Genomic DNA, 23,377 nt, shown 5'->3' with positions numbered 1-23,377 from the left:
CTGCAGGTGCTGCAGTGTCGCTCGTTCCAGGTGTTAGTAGGAGTGTGATTAGCTGCGGTGCTGCGTGTCGCTCGTTCCAGGTGTTAGTAGGAGTGTGATTAGCTGCGGTGCTGCAGTGTCTCGTTCCAGGTGTTAGTAGGAGTGTGATTAGCTGCGGTGCTGCAGTGTCGCTCGTTCCAGGTGTTAGTAGGAGTGTGATTAGCTGCAGTGCTGCGCTCGTTCCAGGTGTTAGTAGGAGTGTGATTAGCTGCGGTGCTGCAGTGTCGCTCGTTCCAGGTGTTAGTAGGAGTGTGATTAGCTGCGGTGCTGCAGTGTCGCTCGTTCCAGGTGTTAGTAGGAGTGTGATTAGCTGCAGTGTCGCTCGTTCCAGGTGTTAGTAGGAGTGTGATTAGCTGCATGTTAGTAGGAGGGCTCAGTGTCTTCCAGGTGTTCGTAAGGAGTGTGAAATCGCGGTGCGCAGTGGTGTAGGTAGGTAGGAAGCTGTGATACCTGCGAGTGAAGTCGCTCGTTCCAGGTGTTAGTAGGAGTGTGATTAGCTGCAGTGTCGCTCGTTCCAGGTGTTAGTAGGAGTGTGATTAGCTGCGGTGCTGCAGTGTCGCTCGTTCCAGGTGTTAGTAGGAGTGTGATTAGCTGCAGTGTGCTCGCTTTCCAGGTGTTAGTAGGAGTGTGATTAGCTGCAGTGTCGCTCGTTCCAGGTGTTAGTAGGAGTGTGATTAGCTGCAGTGTCGCTCGTTCCAGGTGTTAGTAGGAGTGTGATTAGCTGCGGTGCTGCAGTGTCGCTCGTTCCAGGTGTTAGTAGGAGTGTGATTAGCTGCGGTGCTGCAGTGTCGCTCGTTCCAGGTGTTAGTAGGAGTGTGATTAGCTGCAGTGTCGCTCGTTCCAGGTGTTAGTAGGAGTGTGATTAGCTGCGGTGCTGCAGTGTCGCTCGTTCCAGGTGTTAGTAGGAGTGTGATTAGCTGCAGTGTCGCTCGTTCCAGGTGTTAGTAGGAGTGTGATTAGCTGCAGTGTCGCTCGTTCCAGGTGTTAGTAGGAGTGTGATTAGCTGCAGTGTCGCTCGTTCCAGGTGTTAGTAGGAGTGTGATTAGCTGCGGTGCTGCAGTGTCGCTCGTTCCAGGTGTTAGTAGGAGTGTGATTAGCTGCGGTGCTGCAGTGTCGCTCGTTCCAGGTGTTAGTAGGAGTGTGATTAGCTGCGGTGCTGCAGTGTCGCTCGTTCCAGGTGTTAGTAGGAGTGTGATTAGCTGCAGTGTCGTGTCTCATTCCAGGTGTTAGTAGGAGTGTGATTAGCTGCAGTGCTGCAGTGTCGCTCGTTCCAGGTGTTAGTAGGAGTGTGATTAGCTGCAGTGTCGCTCGTTCCAGGTGTTAGTAGGAGTGTGATTAGCTGCAGTGTCACTCGTTCCAGGTGTTAGTAGGAGTGTGATTAGCTGCAGTGTCGCTCGTTCCAGGTGTTAGTAGGAGTGTGATTATTAGCTGCAGTGTCGCTCGTTCCAGGTGTTAGTAGGAGTGTGATTAGCTGCAGTGCTGCAGTGTCGCTCGTTCCAGGTGTTAGTAGGAGTGTGATTAGCTGCAGTGCTGCAGTGTCGCTCGTTCCAGGTGTTAGTAGGAGTGTGATTAGCTGCGGTGCTGCAGTGTCGCTCGTTCCAGGTGTTAGTAGGAGTGTGATTAGCTGCAGTGTCGCTCGTTCCAGGTGTTAGTAGGAGTGTGATTAGCTGCAGTGTCGCTCGTTCCAGGTGTTAGTAGGAGTGTGATTAGCTGCAGTGTCGCTCGTTCCAGGTGTTAGTAGGAGTGTGATTAGCTGCGGTGCTGCAGTGTCGCTCGTTCCAGGTGTTAGTAGGAGTGTGATTAGCTGCAGTGTCGCTCGTTCCAGGTGTTAGTAGGAGTGTGATTAGCTGCGGTGCTGCAGTGTCGCTCGTTCCAGGTGTTAGTAGGAGTGTGATTAGCTGCAGTGTCGCTCGTTCCAGGTGTTAGTAGGAGTGTGATTAGCTGCGGTGCTGCAGTGTCGCTCGTTCCAGGTGTTAGTAGGAGTGTGATTAGCTGCAGTGTCGCTCGTTCCAGGTGTTAGTAGGAGTGTGATTAGCTGCAGTGCTCGCTCGTTCCAGGTGTTAGTAGGAGTGTGATTAGCTGCGGTGCTGCAGTGTCGCTCGTTCCAGGTGTTAGTAGGAGTGTGATTAGCTGCAGTGCTGCAGTGTCTCGTTCCAGGTGTTAGTAGGAGTGTGATTAGCTGCAGTGCTGCAGTGTCGCTCGTTCCAGGTGTTAGTAGGAGTGTGATTAGCTGCAGTGCTGCGCTCGTTCCAGGTGTTAGTAGGAGTGTGATTAGCTGCGGTGCTGCAGTGTCGCTCCAGGTTCCAGGTGTTAGTGGAGTGTGATTAGCTGCAGTGTCGCTCGTTCCAGGTGTTAGTAGGAGTGTGATTAGCTGCAGGTGCTGCAGTGTCGCTCGTTCCAGGTGTTAGTAGGAGTGTGATTAGCTGCAGTGTCGCTCATTCCAGGTGTTAGTAGGAGTGTGATTAGCTGCAGTGTGTCGCTCGTTCCAGGTGTTAGTAGGAGTGTGATTAGCTGCGGTGCTGCAGTGTCGCTCGTTCCAGGTGTTAGTAGGAGTGTGATTAGCTGCGGTGCTGCAGTGTCGCTCGTTCCAGGTGTTAGTAGGAGTGTGATTAGCTGCAGTGTCGCTCGTTCCAGGTGTTAGTAGGAGTGTGATTAGCTGCGTGTCCTCGTTCCAGGTGTTAGTAGGAGTGTGATTAGCTGCGGTGCTGCAGTGTCGCTCGTTCCAGGTGTTAGTAGGAGTGTGATTAGCTGCAGTGCTGCAGTGTCGCTCGTTCCAGGTGTTAGTAGGAGTGTGATTAGCTGCGGTGTCGCTCGTTCCAGGTGTTAGTAGGAGTGTGATTAGCTGCAGTGTCGCTCGTTCCAGGTGTTAGTAGGAGTGTGATTAGCTGCGGTGCTGCAGTGTCGCTCGTTCCAGGTGTTAGTAGGAGTGTGATTAGCTGCAGTGTCGCTCGTTCCAGGTGTTAGTAGGAGTGTGATTAGCTGCGGTGCTGCAGTGTCGCTCGTTCCAGGTGTTAGTAGGAGTGTGATTAGCTGCAGTGTCGCTCGTTCCAGGTGTTAGTAGGAGTGTGATTAGCTGCAGTGTCGCTCGTTCCAGGTGTTAGTAGGAGTGTGATTAGCTGCAGTGTCGCTCGTTCCAGGTGTTAGTAGGAGTGTGATTAGCTGCAGTGCTGCAGTGTCGCTCGTTCCAGGTGTTAGTAGGAGTGTGATTAGCTGCAGTGCTGCGTTTCCAGGTGTTAGTAGGAGTGTGATTAGCTGCAGTGCTGCAGTCGCTCGTTCCAGGTGTTAGTAGGAGTGTGATTAGCTGCATGCTGCAGTGTCTGCTCGTTCCAGGTGTTAGTAGGAGTGTGATTTGCTGCAGTGTCGCTCGTTCCAGGTGTTAGTAGGAGTGTGATTAGCTGCAGTGTCGCTCGTTCCAGGTGTTAGTAGGAGTGTGATTAGCTGCGGTGCTGCAGTGTCGCTCGTTCCAGGTGTTAGTAGGAGTGTGATTAGCTGCAGTGTCAGCTCGCTCGTTCCAGGTGTTAGTAGGAGTGTGATTAGCTGCGGTGCTGCAGTGTCGCTCGTTCCAGGTGTTAGTAGGAGTGTGATTAGCTGCAGTGTCGCTCGTTCCAGGTGTTAGTAGGAGTGTGATTAGCTGCGGTGCTGCAGTGTCGCTCGTTCCAGGTGTTAGTAGGAGTGTGATTAGCTGCGGTGCTGCAGTGTCGCTCGTTCCAGGTGTTAGTAGGAGTGTGATTAGCTGCAGTGTCGCTCGTTCCAGGTGTTAGTGCAGTGCTGCGGTGTCGAGTTCCAGGTGATAGTAGGAGTGTGATTAGCTGCAGTGTCGCTCGTTCCAGGTGTTAGTAGGAGTGTGATTAGCTGCAGTGCTGCAGTGTCTCGTTCCAGGTGTTAGTAGGAGTGTGATTAGCTGCAGTGTCGCTCGTTCCAGGTGTTAGTAGGAGTGTGATTAGCTGCGGTGCTGCAGTGTCGCTCGTTCCAGGTGTTAGTAGGAGTGTGATTAGCTGCAGTGCTGCGGTGTCTCGTTCCAGGTGTTAGTAGGAGTGTGATTAGCTGCGGTGCTGCAGTGTCGCTCGTTCCAGGTGTTAGTAGGAGTGTGATTAGCTGCAGTGTCGCTCGTTCCAGGTGTTAGTAGGAGTGTGATTAGCTGCGGTGCTGCAGTGTCGCTCGTTCCAGGTGTTAGTAGGAGTGTGATTAGCTGCAGTGTCAGTGTCGCTCGTTCCAGGTGTTAGTAGGAGTGTGATTAGCTGCGGTGCTGCGCTCGTTCCAGGTGTTAGTAGGAGTGTGATTAGCTGCGTGTGCTTAGCTGCAGGTGTTAGTAGGAGTGTGATTAGCTCGTTCCAGGTGTTAGTAGGAGTGTGATTAGCTGCGGTGCTGCAGTGTCGCTCGTTCCAGGTGTTAGTAGGAGTGTGATTAGCTGCGGTGCTGCAGTGTCGCTCGTTCCAGGTGTTAGTAGGAGTGTGATTAGCTGCAGTGTCGCTCGTTCCAGGTGTTAGTAGGAGTGTGATTAGCTGCGGTGCTGCAGTGTCGCTCGTTCCAGGTGTTAGTAGGAGTGTGATTAGCTGCAGTGTCGCTCGTTCCAGGTGTTAGTAGGAGTGTGATTAGCTGCAGTGTCAGCTCGTTCCAGGTGTTAGTAGGAGTGTGATTAGCTGCAGTGTCGCTCGTTCCAGGTGTTAGTAGGAGTGTGATTAGCTGCAGTGCTGCAGTGTCGCTCGTTCCAGGTGTTAGTAGGAGTGTGATTAGCTGCGGTGCTGCAGTGTCGCTCGTTCCAGGTGTTAGTAGGAGTGTGATTAGCTGCAGTGTCGCTCGTTCCAGGTGTTAGTAGGAGTGTGATTAGCTGCAGTGTCGCTCGTTCCAGGTGTTAGTAGGAGTGTGATTAGCTGCAGTGCTCGCTCGTTCCAGGTGTTAGTAGGAGTGTGATTAGCTGCGGTGCTGCAGTGTCGCTCGTTCCAGGTGTTAGTAGGAGTGTGATTAGCTGCAGTGTCGCTCGTTCCAGGTGTTAGTAGGAGTGTGATTAGCTGCAGTGTCGCTCGTTCCAGGTGTTAGTAGGAGTGTGATTAGCTGCGGTGCTGCAGTGTCGCTCGTTCCAGGTGTTAGTAGGAGTGTGATTAGCTCGTTCCAGGTGTTGCAGGAGTGTGATTAGCTGTGTCGCTCGTTCCAGGTGTTAGTAGGAGTGTGATTAGCTGCGGTGCTGCAGTGTCGCTCGTTCCAGGTGTTAGTAGGAGTGTGATTAGCTGCAGTGTCGCTCGTTCCAGGTGTTAGTAGGAGTGTGATTAGCTGCTGTCGCTCGTTCCAGGTGTTAGTAGGAGTGTGATTAGCTGCGGTGCTGCAGTGTCACTCGTTCCAGGTGTTAGTAGGAGTGTGATTAGCTGCAGTGTCGCTCGTTCCAGGTGTTAGTAGGAGTGTGATTAGCTGCGGTGCTGCAGTGTCGCTGGTTCCAGGTGTTAGTAGGAGTGTGATTAGCTGCAGTGTCGCTCGTTCCAGGTGTTAGTAGGAGTGTGATTAGCTGCAGTGTCGCTCGTTCCAGGTGTTAGTAGGAGTGTGATTAGCTGCAGTGTCGCTCGTTCCAGGTGTTAGTAGGAGTGTGATTAGCTGCAGTGTCAGCTCGCTTTCCAGGTGTTAGTAGGAGTGTGATTAGCTGCAGTGTCGCTCGTTCCAGGTGTTAGTAGGAGTGTGATTAGCTGCGGTGCTGCAGTGTCGCTCGTTCCAGGTGTTAGTAGGAGTGTGATTAGCTGCAGTGTCGCTCGTTCCAGGTGTTAGTAGGAGTGTGATTAGCTGCAGTGTCGCTCGCTTTCCAGGTGTTAGTAGGAGTGTGATTAGCTGCGGTGCTGTTCGCTCGTTCCAGGTGTTAGTAGGAGTGTGATTAGCTGCGGTGCTGCGCGCTCGTTCCAGGTGTTAGTAGGAGTGTGATTAGCTGCGGTGCTGCGGTGTCGCTCGTTCCAGGTGTTAGTAGGAGTGTGATTAGCTGCAGTGTCGCTCGTTCCAGGTGTTAGTAGGAGTGTGATTAGCTGCGGTGCTGCAGTGTCGCTCGTTCCAGGTGTTAGTAGGAGTGTGATTAGCTGCGGTGCTGCAGTGTCGCTCGTTCCAGGTGTTAGTAGGAGTGTGATTAGCTGCGGTGCTGCAGTGTCGCTCGTTCCAGGTGTTAGTAGGAGTGTGATTAGCTGCGGTGCTGCAGTGTCGCTCGTTCCAGGTGTTAGTAGGAGTGTGATTAGCTGCAGTGTCGCTCGTTCCAGGTGTTAGTAGGAGTGTGATTAGCTGCGGTGCTGCAGTGTCGCTCGTTCCAGGTGTTAGTAGGAGTGTGATTAGCTGCAGTGTCGCTCGTTCCAGGTGTTAGTAGGAGTGTGATTAGCTGCAGTGTCGCTCGTTCCAGGTGTTAGTAGGAGTGTGATTAGCTGCAGTGCTGCAGTGTCGCTCGTTCCAGGTGTTAGTAGGAGTGTGATTAGCTGCAGTGTCGCTCGTTCCAGGTGTTAGTAGGAGTGTGATTAGCTGCAGTGTCGCTCGTTCCAGGTGTTAGTAGGAGTGTGATTAGCTGCAGTGTCGCTCGTTCCAGGTGTTAGTAGGAGTGTGATTAGCTGCAGTGCTGCAGTGTCGCTCGTTCCAGGTGTTAGTAGGAGTGTGATTAGCTGCAGTGTCGCTCGTTCCAGGTGTTAGTAGGAGTGTGATTAGCTGCTGCTGCAGTGTCGCTCGTTCCAGGTGTTAGTAGGAGTGTGATTAGCTGCAGTGTCGCTCGTTCCAGGTGTTAGTAGGAGTGTGATTAGCTGCAGTGTCGCTCGTTCCAGGTGTTAGTAGGAGTGTGATTAGCTGCAGTGATTAGTTCCAGGTGTTAGTAGTGTGATTAGCTGCAGTGTCGCTCGTTCCAGGTGTTAGTAGGAGTGTGATTAGCTGCGGTGCTGCAGTGTCGCTCGTTCCAGGTGTTAGTAGGAGTGTGATTAGCTGCAGTGTCGCTCGTTCCAGGTGTTAGTAGGAGTGTGATTAGCTGCGGTGCTGCAGTGTCGCTCGTTCCAGGTGTTAGTAGGAGTGTGATTAGCTGCAGTGTCGCTCGTTCCAGGTGTTAGTAGGAGTGTGATTAGCTGCGGTGCTGCAGTGTCGCTCGTTCCAGGTGTTAGTAGGAGTGTGATTAGCTGCAGGTGCTCGTTCCAGGTGTTAGTAGGAGTGTGATTAGCTGCTCGCAGTTCCTCGTTCCAGGTGTTAGTAGGAGTGTGATTAGCTGCAGTGTCGCTCGTTCCAGGTGTTAGTAGGAGTGTGATTAGCTGCAGTGTCGCTCGTTCCAGGTGTTAGTAGGAGTGTGATTAGCTGCAGTGTCGCTCGTTCCAGGTGTTAGTAGGAGTGTGATTAGCTGCAGTGTCGCTCGTTCCAGGTGTTAGTAGGAGTGTGATTAGCTGCAGTGTCGCTCGTTCCAGGTGTTAGTAGGAGTGTGATTAGCTGCAGTGTCGCTCGTTCCAGGTGTTAGTAGGAGTGTGATTAGCTGCAGTGTCGCTCGTTCCAGGTGTTAGTAGGAGTGTGATTAGCTGCGGTGCTGCAGTGTCGCTCGTTCCAGGTGTTAGTAGGAGTGTGATTAGCTGCAGTGTGCAGCTCGTTCCAGGTGTTAGTAGGAGTGTGATTAGCTGCAGTGTCGCTCGTTCCAGGTGTTAGTAGGAGTGTGATTAGCTGCAGTGTCGCTCGTTCCAGGTGTTAGTAGGAGTGTGATTAGCTGCGGTGCTGCAGTGTCGCTCGTTCCAGGTGTTAGTAGGAGTGTGATTAGCTGCAGTGTCACTCGTTCCAGGTGTTAGTAGGAGTGTGATTAGCTGCAGTGTCGCTCGTTCCAGGTGTTAGTAGGAGTGTGATTAGCTGCAGTGCTGCAGTGTCGCTCGTTCCAGGTGTTAGTAGGAGTGTGATTAGCTGCAGTGTCAGTGTCTCGTTCCAGGTGTTAGTAGGAGTGTGATTAGCTGCAGTGTCGCTCGTTCCAGGTGTTAGTAGGAGTGTGATTAGCGCTCGTTCCAGGTGTTAGTAGGAGTGTGATTAGCTGCGGTGCTGCAGTGTCGCTCGTTCCAGGTGTTAGTAGGAGTGTGATTAGCTGCAGTGTCACTCGTTCCAGGCGTTAGTAGGAGTGTGATTAGCTGCAGTGCTCGCTCGTTCCAGGTGTTAGTAGGAGTGTGATTAGCTGCGGTGCTGCAGTGTCGCTCGTTCCAGGTGTTAGTAGGAGTGTGATTAGCTGCGTGTCGCTCGTTCCAGGTGTTAGTAGGAGTGTGATTAGCTGCAGTGTCGCTCGTTCCAGGTGTTAGTAGGAGTGTGATTAGCGGTGCTGCAGTGTCGCTCGTTCCAGGTGTTAGTAGGAGTGTGATTAGCTGCAGGTGCTGCATTAGCTGCGGTCGCTCGTTCCAGGTGTTAGTAGGAGTGTGATTAGCTGCGGTGCTGCAGTGTCGCTCGTTCCAGGTGTTAGTAGGAGTGTGATTAGCTGCAGTGTCGCTCGTTCCAGGTGTTAGTAGGAGTGTGATTAGCTGCAGTGTGCTGTTCCAGGTGTCGCTCGTTCCAGGTGTTAGTAGGAGTGTGATTAGCTGCGGTGCTGCAGTGTCGCTCGTTCCAGGTGTTAGTAGGAGTGTGATTAGCTGCAGTGTCGCTCGTTCCAGGTGTTAGTAGGAGTGTGATTAGCTGCAGTGTCGCTCGTTCCAGGTGTTAGTAGGAGTGTGATTAGCTGCGGTGCTGCAGTGTCGCTCGTTCCAGGTGTTAGTAGGAGTGTGATTAGCTGCAGTGTCGCTCGTTCCAGGTGTTAGTAGGAGTGTGATTAGCTGCGGTGCTGCAGTGTCGCTCGTTCCAGGTGTTAGTAGGAGTGTGATTAGCTGCAGTGTCGCTCGTTCCAGGTGTTAGTAGGAGTGTGATTAGCTGCAGTGTCGCTCGTTCCAGGTGTTAGTAGGAGTGTGATTAGCTGCAGTGTCGCTCGTTCCAGGTGTTAGTAGGAGTGTGATTAGCTGCAGTGTCGCTCGTTCCAGGTGTTAGTAGGAGTGTGATTAGCTGCAGTGTCGCTCGTTCCAGGTGTTAGTAGGAGTGTGATTAGCTGCGGTGCTCCGCTCGTTCCAGGTGTTAGTAGGAGTGTGATTAGCTGCAGTGCTGCAGTGTCGCTCGTTCCAGGTGTTAGTAGGAGTGTGATTAGCTGCAGTGTCGCTCGTTCCAGGTGTTAGTAGGAGTGTGATTAGCTGCGGTGCTGCAGTGTCGCTCGTTCCAGGTGTTAGTAGGAGTGTGATTAGCTGCAGTGCTGCAGTGTCGCTCGTTCCAGGTGTTAGTAGGAGTGTGATTAGCTGCAGTGTCGCTCGTTCCAGGTGTTAGTAGGAGTGTGATTAGCTGCGGTGCTGCGGTGTCGCTCGTTCCAGGTGTTAGTAGGAGTGTGATTAGCTGCAGTGTCGCTCGTTCCAGGTGTTAGTAGGAGTGTGATTAGCTGCAGTGCTGCAGTGTCGCTCGTTCCAGGTGTTAGTAGGAGTGTGATTAGCTGCGGTGCTGCAGTGTCGCTCGTTCCAGGTGTTAGTAGGAGTGTGATTAGCTGCAGTGTCGCTCGTTCCAGGTGTTAGTAGGAGTGTGATTAGCTGCAGTGTCAGTGTCTCGTTCCAGGTGTTAGTAGGAGTGTGATTAGCTGCAGTGTCGCTCGTTCCAGGTGTTAGTAGGAGTGTGATTAGCTGCGGTGCTGCAGTGTCGCTCGTTCCAGGTGTTAGTAGGAGTGTGATTAGCTGCAGTGTCGCTCGTTCCAGGTGTTAGTAGGAGTGTGATTAGCTGCAGTGTCGCTCGTTCCAGGTGTTAGTAGGAGTGTGATTAGCTGCAGTGTCAGTGTCTCGTTCCAGGTGTTAGTAGGAGTGTGATTAGCTGCAGTGTCGCTCGTTCCAGGTGTTAGTAGGAGTGTGATTAGCTGCAGTGCTGCAGTGTCGCTCGTTCCAGGTGTTAGTAGGAGTGTGATTAGCTGCAGTGCTGCAGTGTCGCTCGTTCCAGGTGTTAGTAGGAGTGTGATTAGCTGCAGTGTCGCTCGTTCCAGGTGTTAGTAGGAGTGTGATTAGCTGCAGTGTCGCTCGTTCCAGGTGTTAGTAGGAGTGTGATTAGCTGCGGTGCTGCACGCTCGTTCCAGGTGTTAGTAGGAGTGTGATTAGCTGCAGTGTCGCTCGTTCCAGGTGTTAGTAGGAGTGTGATTAGCTGCAGTGTCGCTCGTTCCAGGTGTTAGTAGGAGTGTGATTAGCTGCAGTGCTGCAGTGTCTCGTTCCAGGTGTTAGTAGGAGTGTGATTAGCTGCAGTGCTCGTTCCAGGTGTTAGTAGGAGTGTGATTAGCTGCAGTCGTCGTCCAGGTGTTAGTAGGAGTGTGATTAGCTGCGGTGCTGCGCTCGTTCCAGGTGTTAGTAGGAGTGTGATTAGCTGCGGTGCTGCGGTGTCGCTCGTTCCAGGTGTTAGTAGGAGTGTGATTAGCTGCGGTGCTGCAGTGTCGCTCGTTCCAGGTGTTAGTAGGAGTGTGATTAGCTGCAGTGTCACTCGTTCCAGGTGTTAGTAGGAGTGTGATTAGCTGCAGTGTGCAGTGTCCGTGTCTCACGGGAGTGTGGATTAGCTCAGGTTAGTTTCCAGGTTGTTCAGGCGTGCTAGATTAGAGCAGTGTCACTCGGGACAGGTCTTGCACCAGATGAGAGTAGTCATAGTGGTAACAAGCTCAGGTGAGTCTTATTAAACTCCTAGTCAAACCAGGAATGGATCAAGCTGCTGTGCGCTGGGAGTCTCATTTCACCCCTGTCCTGCTCCCAGGTGCTGACGGCGTCTTCCTCTGTGCCTCTGAAGATGGAGGCAGCTCTGTGCCGGGCAGGGGAGGTGCAGAGGGCTCTGGAGGTGCTGCTGGACAGGGAGACGGGCGTCTCCAACACTGTATCTCAGCACCTGGAGGGGGCGCAGCCCTGGATGGACAAGCTGATCCTGAGGCTCTCCCAGATAGACGAGACGGAACACTACCTCAGCTACCTCAAGTGGATCGCTCGCATCGAGGAGCTCAGGTGAGAGGAGGAGGAGGGAGGTGGAGGAGAGTGCAGACCTCTTTCTTGGGTCACTAGTCGAATGAGTTCAGTGGTGTCTCAGCTTAGCTCTCAGAGGACAGCAGGTCAGCCTGGGACTGAATGGCAGGAGGGTGTCTGTGTAACAGCAACACATCTCACTGAGACTGTCCCTGTCCCAGTCCTCCTCTGTCGTCTCACTGAGACTGCCTCTGTCCCAGTCCTCCTCTGTCGTCTCACTGAGACTGCCTCTGTCCCAGTCCTCCTCTGTCATCTCACTGAGACTGCCCCTGTCCCTGTCCTCCTCTGTCATCTCACTGAGACTGCCTCTGTCCCTGTCCTCCTCTGTCATCTCACTGAGACTGCCCCTGTCCCAGTCCTCCTCTGTCATCTCACTGCCCCTGTCCCAGTCCTCCTCTGTCATCTCACTGCCCCTGTCCCAGTCCTCCTCTGTCGTCTCACTGAGACTGCCTCTGTCCCAGTCCTCCTCTGTCATCTCACTGAGACTGTCCCAGTCCTCCTCTGTCATCTCACTCAGACTGCCCCTGTCCCAGTCCTCCTCTGTCATCTCACTCAGACTGCCCCTGTCCCAGTCCTCCTCTGTCATCTCACTCAGACTGCCCCTGTCCCAGTCCTCCTCTGTTATCTCACTCAGACTGCCCCTGTCCCAGTCCTCCTCTGTCATCTCTCTCACTCCTCTCCCTCACTCCTCTCTCCGCTCTCTCTCACTCCTCTCCCTCTCTCTGCTCTCTCTCACTCCTCTCCCTCACTCCTCTCTCTGCTCTGTCACTCCTCTCTCCACCCTCTCTCTCCTCTCACTCCTCTCTCCCTCACTCCTTTCTCCGCTCTCTCTCTCACTCCTCTCCCTCATTCTTCTCTCCACTCTCTCTGTCACTCCTCTCTCCGCTCTCTCTCTCACTCCTCTCTCTCACTCCTCTGTCCTGAATCCTCCTCTGTCATCTCACTGAGACTGTCCCAGTCCTCCTCTGTCATCTCACTCAGACTGCCCCTGTCCCAATCCTCCTCTGTCATCTCACTCAGACTGCCCCTGTCCCAGTCCTCCTCTGTTATCTCACTGAGACTGCCCCTGTCCCAGTCCTCCTCTGTCATCTCTCTCACTCCTCTCCCTCACTCCTCTCTCCGCTCTCTCTCACTCCTCTCCCTCTCTCTGCTCTCTCTCTCACTCCTCTCCCTCACTTCTCTCTCTGCTCTGTCACTCCTCTCTCCGCCCTCTCTCTCCTCTCACTCCTCTCTCCCTCACTCCTTTCTCCGCTCTCTCTCTCACTCCTCTCCCTCATTCTTCTCTCCACTCTCTCTGTCACTCCTCTCTCCGCTCACTCCTTTCTCCGCTCTCTCTCTCTGCTGAGTCACTCCTGAGGTCCTACTAGGACGGTATCTCTGTGAGAGTGACCCTGTCACAGTTCCTCTGACAATAGATCTCTCTTGACTCCAGGGGTCCCTCAGTAGCCTCTCTTTCTCTCTGTCATCTCTCTCACTCCTCTCCCTCACTCCTCTCTCCGCTCTCTCCCTCACTCCTCTCTTCGCTCTCTCTCTCACTCTCACTCCTCTCCCTCACTCCTCTCTCCGCTCTCTCTCTCACTCCTCTCTCTCTCACTCCTCTCTCTGTCACTCTTCTCTCTCTCTCTCTCTCTCTCCTCTCCAGTGACACTATCCAGCAGCACATCATGACTAGTAATGTGTGGGAGGCGGCCAGTGGTCTGGTTGCCATGGCTGAGCTGGACATCCAGCTGCAGGACTCGAGCTGTGGACACCTGCTGTCCTTCATCAGAGACACGGTCAGGTTCTGGCACAAGATCCTGAAGGACAAACTAACCAGGTGAGTGAGTGACCACTTCAGGGAAGGCAGCGTGGCTTCATTGGTATTGTCAGTAGGGGTGTACTGACTCGCTGTGTATCCATGAATCAGGATCCTTTCTTTCTATGATGCATCATATTGTAATAGAGGCCAACGGGACAGAGCTGCACAACCAGCTGGAGTCTCTCTTCACACAGCTGCTCAAGCTGCAGACCTCATATCCTTGAGCGCCGTGGCTGGATAGATGGTTGGCTGTGTGGATGGGTGGCTGGATGGATGTGTGGATGGATGGGTGGCTGTGTGGATGGGTGGCTGTGTGGATGGATGGGTGGCTGGATGGATGTGTGGATGGATGGGTGGCTGTGATGGGTGGCTGTGTGGATGGGTGGCTGTGTGGATGGATGTGTGGCTGGATGGCTGTGTGGATGGGTGGATGGTGGATGGGTGGCTGTGTGGATGTGTGGCTGTGTGGATGGGTGGCTGTGTGGATGGGTGGCTGTGTGGATGGGTGGCTGTGTGGATGGGTGGCTGGATGGATGTGTGGATGGATGGGTGGCTGTGTGGATGGGTGGCTGGATGGATGTGTGGATGGATGGGTGGCTGTGTGGATGGGTGGCTGTGTGGATGTGTGGCTGGATGGATGTGTGGATGGATGGGTGGCTGTGTGGATGGGTGGCTGGGTGGCTGTGTGGATGGGTGGCTGTGTGGATGGGTGGCTGTGTGGATGTGTGGATGGGTGGCTGTGTGGATGTGTGGCTGGATGGATGTGTGGATGGATGGATGTGGCTGTGTGGATGTGTGGCTGGATGGATGTGTGGATGGATGGGTGGCTGTGTGGATGGGTGGGATGTGTGGGTGGATGTGGATGGGTGGCTGTGTGGATGGGTGGATGGGTGGCTGTGTGGATGGGTGGCTGGGTGGATGGGTGGCTGGGTGGATGGATGGGTGGATGGATGGGTGGATGGGTGGATGTGTGGCTGTGTGGATGGTTTTTGAGGCTACTGGGTGTAGTTGAGTGACACCGACCGAATCGGACAAACCTGTGGGAAGATGTGTGGACCGACAGATCCCACCTAACACCACCGTTTCTGTGCCAGCACAAGCCGTGTTCTGAGGGGTGTTTCAGAAAAACACGCCACCTTGATTGATTAATTGAATGATTGATTGATTGATTCCTGCAGCAGTCCCAGCACACATCACACAGCATTGAGAGCTACTCCAGTGTCTAGTGAGAGTTCAGAGTGATCGTACCAAGCATGACTGGTCACCCCAGAACGTTAGATTTTAAACACCACCGTTTCTCATTTACACCAAGCTTGGTTCTTGGGGTTGTTTCAGCAAACAAGCTCAATTTTTCATTTTTATACTGATCAGGTCAAGGGGTCAAAAGTTATAGAGAGGTTCAGAAAGTGGTTTGAGCCCCCCCCCCCCCCCCCCCCTTTAACGTTAGCCAACCTGTTACTCTCAAACGGTGTGTGCTGCAGACTTGTGGGAGATGTCATTTTATTGGAAATTGCGCAGCAAATTCAAAAAAGGTATAATAATTTGAAAGAAAACAAAAGGAAGTTACATCTGAAAAATTTTTTTTTTTTACCTTTGATCTTGGAGTGAAACTGACCACGAAAAGGTCAAGGTCCCGGCTTCGTCTGTGCACAGTCTCCGGAAGATCGTGTTTTTGGTTTGCTTTGAAAAAATCTCAGCTTGGGGGCAGAATGAAATTCTTTTGCACCTTCACTTGGCAAAGGCCTTGGAGGAGCAGTCAAGCAGACGAGCTTGCAGCATCCCACTGATGGATATTTTGTAACCCCTGAAGACATGGATTCATAATGCAAAAGTGCCTTCAACAGCATCTGTCTATCTGGAAAAGACATCATGGCCAATGCTGAACACTTAAAACATGGGTTCAAGTCTTCATTAACCATAAAGGGCACTAAACACCTGCATAGATTCACCCCCGTTTCCCAGAGTCAGCTTCAAGTCTCTTCCCCCTCCAGAAGAGAATCAGAAACTGTAAGTATCTGCTGGGGTGGCTCTGAGTCCCAAGCTGAGGAAGAAGATGCAGTTTTATATCAGAGAGGAAATTTTGTTTCTCTCATCTATACAGATACGTATTGGATGGTTCTGATTGAAAATGTCTGGGGACTTTTCTATCCAATTCATGCACCCTGGTGGGGATCACGGCAGTATTGCTGGTCAGAGAAGCAGGACACATGCTGGGATCACAGCAGTACCGCTGGTCAGAGAAGCAGGACACATGCTGGGATCACAACAGTACCGCTGGTCAGAGAAGCTGGACACATGCTGGGATCACAGCAGTACCGCTGGTCAGAGAAGCAGGACACAGGTCCAAAACCTTTGTTAAGGTGTAACTTCCTTCTGTTTTCTTTCCAGTCAATTTTCCATGACGTGTGCAGAGGAGTCTCTTACTGTACCAGGTTGCAAAGCAGGTGGTTTGAGGCTGTAAGTCATTCTCCTTGACCCCTCCCCCTCAGAGATGACCTCATCACAGAGCAGAGGCAGCTCCCGGAGAGGTGCGGCCTGCCCCCCTCTCCCCCCCTCGCCCTGCCCATCCAGATCATGCTGCTGCCGCTGCAGAAGAGATTCAGATACCACTTCACAGGGAACCGGCAGACCAACGTGCTGAGCAAGGTGAGGAGCAGAGAGAGGGCAAGCTCTCGCCATCATTAAATGATTTACTTGATCGTGAACCCCAGCAGGGCGGGTGTGACTTTCTATTCCTTCTCAAATTCCTGACTCTGGATCGTTTTAGTAACAAACCTCATTGAGGAGAGTTCTGAACCCCAGGACTGGGAGCGGCAGGGTGAGAGTGAGTTGCTAACCCCAGGTTTGAGTGTCACTGACAGGCTGCTGTTGTTTTTGTTTCATGGCTGCTAGCCGGAGTGGTACCTGACGCAGGTGTTGATGTGGATCGGGAATCACTCTGATTTCCTGGAGGAGAAGGTGCAACCCATCCTGCTGAGAGCCGGCTCTGCCATCGATGCCAGGGTGGGTCTAGGAGACACAGCACAGAGATACCACACCACACAGGACAGTAGCACAGAGATACCACACAGTACAGCATAGCACAGAGATACCACATCACACAGTATAGCATAGCACTCTCCTCCCCTCTCCTCTCCAGCTGCTGTTCTCCCGATGGCTGCATCCTGACTCTCCTCACCTCCCCTCTCCTCTCCTCTCTTCTCTAGCTGCAGTTCTCAAGCGGGCTGCTCACTCTGGCCCTGGAGAAGCTGTCCTGTGATGCTCCGCGGCTGCTCTACGACGATGTTCTCTTCTGTCACCTGGTGGACGAGGTCCTGCTGTTCGAGAAGGAGCTGCGAGGCACACACGCCTATCCCAGCAGCCTCCCCGGTGTTCTGCACATCCTCACTGAGGAGACCATCTTCCAGAAGTGGCTTGCCGTCGAGAGGAAGTGTAAGAGAAAGAGAGAGAGGGAGGGAGGGCGCAGTGAAGTACAGTGTAGAGAACTCAGTACTGTGGATCTGAGAGCCAGCTCCTTCAATACAGTACAGTATAGAGAACTCAGTACCGTGGATCTGAGAGCCAGCACATTCAATACAGTACAGAACTCAGTACTGTGGATCTGATTGCCAGCACATTCAATACAGTACAGTATAGAGAACTCAGTACTGTGGATCTGAGAGCCAGCACATTCAATACAGTACAGTATAGAGAACTCAGTACTGTGGATCTGAGAGCCAGCTCATTCAATACAGTACAGTATAGAGAACTCAGTACTGTGGATCTGAGAGCCAGCACATTCAATACAGTACAGTATAGAGAACTCAGTACTGTGGATCTGAGAGCCAGCTCCTTCAATACAGTACAGTATAGAGAACTCAGTACCGTGGATCTGAGAGCCAGCACATTCAATACAGTACAGAACTCAGTACTGTGGATCTGATTGCCAGCACATTCAATACAGTACAGTATAGAGAACTCAGTACTGTGGATCTGAGAGCCAGCTCATTCAATACAGTACAGTATAGAGAACTCAGTACTGTGGATCTGACAGCCAGCTCCTTCAATACAGTACAGTATAGAGAACTCAGTACTGTGGATCTGAGAGCAGCACATTCAATACAGTACAGTATAGAGAACTCAGTACTGTGGATCTGAATGCCAGCTCATTCAATACAGCAAAGTATAGAGAATCAGTGTAGCTCCAGTGCAGTTTTGTCTCACACTGTGTCTCGTCCCCCCCCCCCCCCCCCCCCAGTTGCTCTGGAGAAGATGGACTCCATGCTGTCCTCCGAGGCTGCCTGGTCCTCCCAGTACAAGGACATCAGCGATGTGGACGAGATGAAGGCACCGGACTGTGCCGAGACCTTCATGACTCTGCTGCTGGTCATCACCGGTGTGTGAGAAACTGCAGCTCAAACGCTTGTCACTCAGTCTCTTCAGGTTCTGGACAGACAAGCCAGGTCGCCAAGGAAGAGGCTCGAGTTGAACGATACAGAGTGAAATTCTAATGTGTCCGTTATCCACTGATAGAGTGACAAACTGGGGCTGCAGTTGATGATAGCTCAGTACTGCTATCATCAAAGATCAGAAAGCAGGGAGCAGGGATGAAGGAGTAGGGAGCAGGGATCAGGGATCAAAGGGATCAGGGAGCAGGGATCAAGGGCAGCAGGGATCAGGGATCAAAGCTGATCAGGGATCAAGGGGAGCATGGAGCAGGAATCAGAAAGCAGGGATCAAAGGGATCAGGGATCAAAGGGAGCAGGGATCAGAAAGCAGGGATCAAAGGGAGCAGGGATCAGAAAGCAGGGATCAAAGGGAGCAGGGATCAGAAAGCAGGGAGCAGGGGTGGCCCCTCTCTGGACACTCCTGCTGTCTCCTGTTTCTATGTTTTATTCTCAGGTTTGCTCTTGTACTTCCTGGGTGATTACAGAGTCTTCTGAGTCCAGGCGTTACTCACTGAAAGCATGCTTTAAATACGTTAACTGCTTTCAGTGGAACCTGCTCTACATGGAATTATTGACTGTGTTCTCTGTGTTTTGCTCTTATTTGAATTTGATCTTTTGTTACTGATTTTATTGTACTTTACACCTGCTCTTATCTGTAATGTGATGCTTTACAATGTGATATTGCGTGTGTGTCGGTCCCCTCCAGACCGGTACCAGAACCTGCCCTCGCCCCGCTGCAGGCTCAGCTTCTTGGCGCTGCAGAAGGAGCTGGTGGATGACTTCCGGATCCGACTGACCCAGGTGATGAAGGAGGAGAGCCGGACCCCGCTGGGCCCGCGGTACTGTGCCATCCTCAATGCTGTCAACTACATCACAGCCGTGCTGGCAGACTGGGCAGACAGTGTGGTGAGCTCTCCTGAAACCCTACTCAGCAGGGAGGGAGGGAGGGAGCCAGGCTGCTATATACTCTATACTCAGCAGGGAGGGAGCCAGGCTGCTATATACTCTGTACTCAGCAGGGAGGGAGGGAGGGAGCCAGGCTGCTATATACTCTGTACTCAGCAGGGAGGGACAGAGGGAGCCAGGCTGTTATATACTCTGTACTCAGCAGGGAGGGAGCCAGGCTGTTATAAATACTGTACTCAGCAGGGAGGGAGGGAGGGAGCCAGGCTGTTATAAATACTGTACTCAGCAGGGAGGGAGGGAGCCAGGCTGTTATAAATACTGTAGCAGGTTAAGATTCCTCTAATTCAGCTCCCGCCCACCCCCCAGAGAAGCAGTTTGGCTTTATTTGAAAAAGCAGACAGAGGAATGTGAGAGAGAAAGAACTGTGAAGATGGGAGTGACACAACCATATATTTTCTTGTATGATCTTAGAATTCTTTGTTTCTGACACTCTCTGAGTGCGAGATCTGCACTCAGCAATGTTACAAGTGTAGCTGCTGATAGGTTCCAATGGGGTCGTGGCTTGCAATATGTGTTTCTGTTCATGAGAAGCTGTCGCGCTGTTCTGAGAAGCTGTCGCGCTGTTCCGAGAAGCTGTCGCGCTGTTCATGAGAAGCTGTCGCGCTGTTCCGAGAAGCTGTCGCGCTGTTCATGAGAAGCTGTCGCGCTGTTCCGAGACGCTGTCGCGCTGTTCCGAGACGCTGTCGCGCTGTTCCGAGAAGCTGTCGCGCTGTTCCGAGAAGCTGTCGCGCTGTTCCGAGAAGCTGTCGCGCTGTTCCGAGAAGCTGTCGCGCTGTTCCGAGAAGCTGTCGCGCTGTTCATGAGAAGCTGTCGCGCTGTTCCGAGAAGCTGTCGCGCTGTTCATGAGAAGCTGTCGCGCTGTTCTGAGAAGCTGTCGCGCTGTTCCTGAGAAGCTGTCGCGCTGTTCCGAGAAGCTGTCGCGCTGTTCTGAGAAGCTGTCGCGCTGTTCCTGAGAAGCTGTCGCGCTGTTCTGAGAAGCTGTCGCGCTGTTCATGAGAAGCTGTCGCGCTGTTCATGAGAAGCTGTCGCATTGTTCCTAGACGCTGTCGCGCTGTTCATGAGAAGCTGACGCGCTGTTCCGAGACGCTGTCGCGCTGTTCATGAGAAGCTGTCGCGCTGTTCTGAGAAGCTGTCGCGCTGTTCCTGAGACGCTGTCGCGCTGTTCTGAGAAGCTGTCGCGCTGTTCCTGAGACGCTGTCGCGCTGTTCCTGAGAAGCTGTCGCGCTGTTCCTGAGACGCTGTCGCGCTGTTCCTGAGACGCTGTCGCGCTGTTCCGAGACGCTGTCGCGCTGTTCTGAGAAGCTGTCGCGCTGTTCCGAGAAGCTGTCGCGCTGTTCATGAGAAGCTGTCGCGCTGTTCATGAGACGCTGTCGCGCTGTTCATGAGAAGCTGTCGCGCTGTTCATGAGAAGCTGTCGCGCTGTTCTGAGAAGCTGTCGCGCTGTTCCTGAGAAGCTGTCGCGCTGTTCTGAGAAGCTGTCGCGCTGTTCATGAGAAGCTGTCGCGCTGTTCCTGAGACGCTGTCGCGCTGTTCCTGAGAAGCTGTCGCGCTGTTCTGAGACGCTGTCGCGCTGTTCTGAGAAGCTGTCGCGCTGTTCCGAGACGCTGTCGCGCTGTTCTGAGAAGCTGTCGCGCTGTTCCTGAGACGCTGTCGCGCTGTTCCTGAGAAGCTGTCGCGCTGTTCCTGAGAAGCTGTCGCGCTGTTCCTGAGAAGCTGTCGCGCTGTTCCGAGACGCTGTCGCGCTGTTCATGAGAAGCTGACGCGCTGTTCCGAGACGCTGTCGCGCTGTTCATGAGAAGCTGACGCGCTGTTCCGAGACGCTGTCGCGCTGTTCATGAGAAGCTGTCGCGCTGTTCATGAGACGCTGTCGCGCTGTTCCGAGAAGCTGTCGCGCTGCTCCGAGAAGCTGTCGCGCTGTTCCGAGAAGCTGTCGCGCTGTTCCTGAGAAGCTGTCGCGCTGTTCATGAGAAGCTGTCGCGCTGTTCTGAGAAGATGTTCTTGAGAAGCTGTCCTCTGATCTTTTGCTGCTCTTCAGTTCTTCCTGCAGCTGCAGCAGGCGGAGTTGGAGCTCGGTGCAGAGGGCCCCTCGTGGCCCCTGAGCCCCACGCAGGCTGGCCGCCTGGCCTCTCTGGAGGGCTCCGTCTTTGATGAGATGATCACACTGCTGGAGAGGCTGCGGCACGACATGATAGGCAGACTGGTGGAGTTCATCCTGCGAGAGGCCAGGGAGCGAGCAAAGCCCTACTGCAGAGAAAGGTGAGAGAGGAGCGGAGAGAGATGAGAGAGGAGCGGGGAGAGGTGAGAGAGGAGCGGGGAGAGGTGAGAGAGGAGCGGGGAGAGGTGAGAGGAGCGGGGAGAGGGGAGAGGTGAGAGGAGGGGGGAGAGGTGAGAGGAGCGGGGAGAGGTGAGAGAGGAGCGGGGAGAGGTGAGAGAGGAGCGGGGAGAGGTGAGAGGGAGAGGTGAGAGGAGCAGGGAGAGGTGAGAGAGGAGCGGGGAGAGAGAGAGAGAGGAGAGGTGAGAGGGAGAGAGGTGAGAGAGGGGCGGGGAGAGGTGAGAGAAGAGCGGGGAGAGGTGAGAGAATAGCGGGGAGAGGTGAGAGAATAGCGGGGAGAGGTGGGAGAGGAGCGGGGAGAGGTGAGAGAGGAGCGGGGAGAGATGCAGGGAGAGGTGAGAGGAGCAGAGAGAGGTGAGAGAGCGGGGAGCGGTGAGAGCGGGGAGAGGTGAGAGAGGAGCGGGGAGAGGTGAGAGAGGAGCGGGGAGAGGGGAGAGGAGAGAGGTGAGGAGCGGGGATAGGTGAGAAGAGGAGAGGAGGAGGGAGAGGTGAGAGAGAAGCGGGGAGAGGTGAGGAGAGAGGTGAGAGGAGCGGGGAGAGGTGGGAGAGGAGCGGGGAGAGGTGGGAGAGGAGCGGGGAGAGGCGAGAGAGGAGCAGCGAGCACCGCTGCTGGGAGAGGTGAGAGAGGAGCGGGGAGAGGTGAGAGAGGAGCGGGGAGAGGTGAGAGAGGAGCGGGGAGAGGTGAGAGAGGAGCGGGGAGAGGTGAGAGAGGAGCGGGGAGAGAGAAGGGAGAGGAGCGGGGAGAGATGCAGGGAGAGGTGAGAGGAGAGCGGGCAGAGGAGAGAGGAGAGCGGGGAGAGGTGAGAGAGAGGTGAGAGAAGAGAGGTGAGAGGTGAGAGGAGCGGGGAGAGGTGAGAGGAGCGGGGAGAGGTGAGAGAGAGCAGGGAGAGGTGAGAGAAGAGCGGGGAGAGGTGAGAGGAGCGGGGAGAGGTGAGACAGGAGCGGGGAGAGGTGAGAGAGGAGCGGGGAGAGGTGGGAGAGGAGCGGGGAGAGGCGAGAGAGGAGCAGCGAGCACCGCTGCTGGGAGAGGTGTAGTTCTGTGTCTGAGAGAGCCCCTGCTCACTGTCTCTATCCATCCCCGTTCCCCCCACCAGGTGGCTGTCTCTTCCCTCCCAGTCGGACCAGGCTGCGATGTCGCTCTCCAGCTCAGCCTGTCCCATGATGCTCTGCCTGCGGGACCACATGCTGCAGCTGCAGCAGATGCTCTGCTTCCCACTGTTCAAGAGCTGCTGGCAGGCACTGTCTGAGAGACTTGACCTGTTCATCTACCAGGACGTGAGTACAGAACCCCTCTCCCTCTGAACCCCCCTCACTGTCTCTGTCTGTCTCCCTGGAGAGACTGGACCTGTTCATCTACCAGGACGTGAGTACAGAACCCCTCTCCCTCTGAACCCCCCTCACTGTCTCTGTCTGTCTCCCTGGAGAGACTGGACCTGTTCATCTACCAGGACGTGAGTACAGAACCCCTCTCCCTCTGAACCCCCCTCACTGTCTCTGTCTGTCTCCCTGGAGAGACTGGACCTGTTCATCTACCAGGACGTGAGTACAGAACCCCTCTCCCTCTGAACCCCCCTCACTGTCTCTGTCTGTCTCCCTGGAGAGACTGGACCTGTTCATCTACCAGGACGTGAGTACAGAACCCCTCTCCCTCTGAACCCCCCTCACTGTCTCACTGTCTGTCAGTGTCTTAGTCTCACTGTTTTCCCTGCAGGTGATCCTGTCCAATCATTTTAATGAAGGTGGTGCTGCTCAGCTGCAGTTTGACATGACCAGGAATCTGTTCCCTCTGTTCGGACACCACTGCAAGAGACCCGAGAACTACTTCAAACAGTGAGTGTGCTTTATCAGAGACTTGAGAACTACTTCAAACAGTGAGTGTGTTTTATCAGAGACTTGAGAACTACTTCAAACAGTGAGTGTGTTTTATCAGAGACTTGAGAACTACTTCAAACAGTGAGTGTGTTTTATCAGAGACTTGAGAACTACTTCAAACAGTGAGTTTCACTCTCTCACTCTTTCTCTCTCTCTCTCTCTCTCTCTCTCTCTCTCTCTCTCTCTCTCTCTCTCTCTGCACTGTGAAGGAGGGCTGCATCGTGCTAAATCTCAATGTGGGCTCTGCTCTGCTGCTGCGTGATGTGCTCAGGCAGGGGGGCAGTGAGACAAACTCGCTCCTGGACCCCAAGCAGCCCTCCCCCGTCGCCACCCTCAATGAGCTGGGCATCTTCCGGCTGGCTCCCAGTGACGTGGAGATCCTGCTGAGCCTGCGCACACACTGGCCAGGGCAGTAGAGCAGGGCAGAGGGCAGAGGATCCATGTTTACAGTGAACATAACCAGGAAGTGCTTGTCTATGAGATGCTTTATAAAATATCAGTGCTGTTCCTTGATCAAAGACCAGAGTCTGTCTGTCTGTCTAAATTTGTCTTCCATTGGGATTCTGAACATTGTTATCCTGCAGTAACACAACCTTGCTGTCCAGCTTGGGCTTTGCTGCGCTTTTTACCTGGAGCAGAGAGAAGGAGAGGTTGGGGTGAGATTCAGTTCAGTGTGTGCTGGGTTAGGGTTGGGGTGTGATTCAGTTCAGTGTGTGCTGGGTTAGGGTTGGGGTGTGATTCAGTTCAGTGTGTGCTGGGTTAGGGTTGGGGTGTGATTCAGTTCAGTGTGTGCTGGGTTAGGGTTGGGGTGTGATTCAGTTCAGTGTGTGCTGGGTTAGGGTTGGGGTGTGTTTCAGTTCAGTGTGTGGAGACTTGAGAACTACTTCAAACAGTGAGTTCACGAAACATACTTGGGGTCTAGTCGAAGTCAAGTTCAGTGTGTGCTGGG

General features: G+C 53.6%; 1 protein-coding gene across 1 annotated transcript in view; it reads left to right on the top strand.

The window, feature by feature from the left end:
- rint1 (RAD50 interactor 1) overlaps nt 1-23,155 on the top strand; it is a 41,499-nt gene extending 18,344 nt beyond the window's left edge. The window contains 12 exon segments of the mRNA XM_041254045.1: nt 10,774-11,015; nt 12,676-12,907; nt 12,978-13,045; nt 15,321-15,477; nt 15,724-15,834; nt 16,038-16,263; nt 17,069-17,206; nt 17,965-18,164; nt 20,260-20,480; nt 21,651-21,831; nt 22,268-22,386; nt 22,631-23,155. Of these exon segments, the coding sequence (XP_041109979.1) occupies nt 10,774-11,015; nt 12,676-12,907; nt 12,978-13,045; nt 15,321-15,477; nt 15,724-15,834; nt 16,038-16,263; nt 17,069-17,206; nt 17,965-18,164; nt 20,260-20,480; nt 21,651-21,831; nt 22,268-22,386; nt 22,631-22,844 (2,109 nt within the window). The 3' untranslated portion in view covers nt 22,845-23,155.
- Nucleotides 23,156-23,377: the final 222 nt, after the last annotated feature.

The sequence above is a fragment of the Polyodon spathula genome, chromosome 7 (genome assembly GCF_017654505.1).
Source record: "Polyodon spathula isolate WHYD16114869_AA chromosome 7, ASM1765450v1, whole genome shotgun sequence".
Lineage (NCBI taxonomy): Eukaryota > Metazoa > Chordata > Actinopteri > Acipenseriformes > Polyodontidae > Polyodon > Polyodon spathula.
Note: the sequence above shows the minus strand (reverse complement) of the source record. Positions and strands in the feature narration are given on the sequence as shown.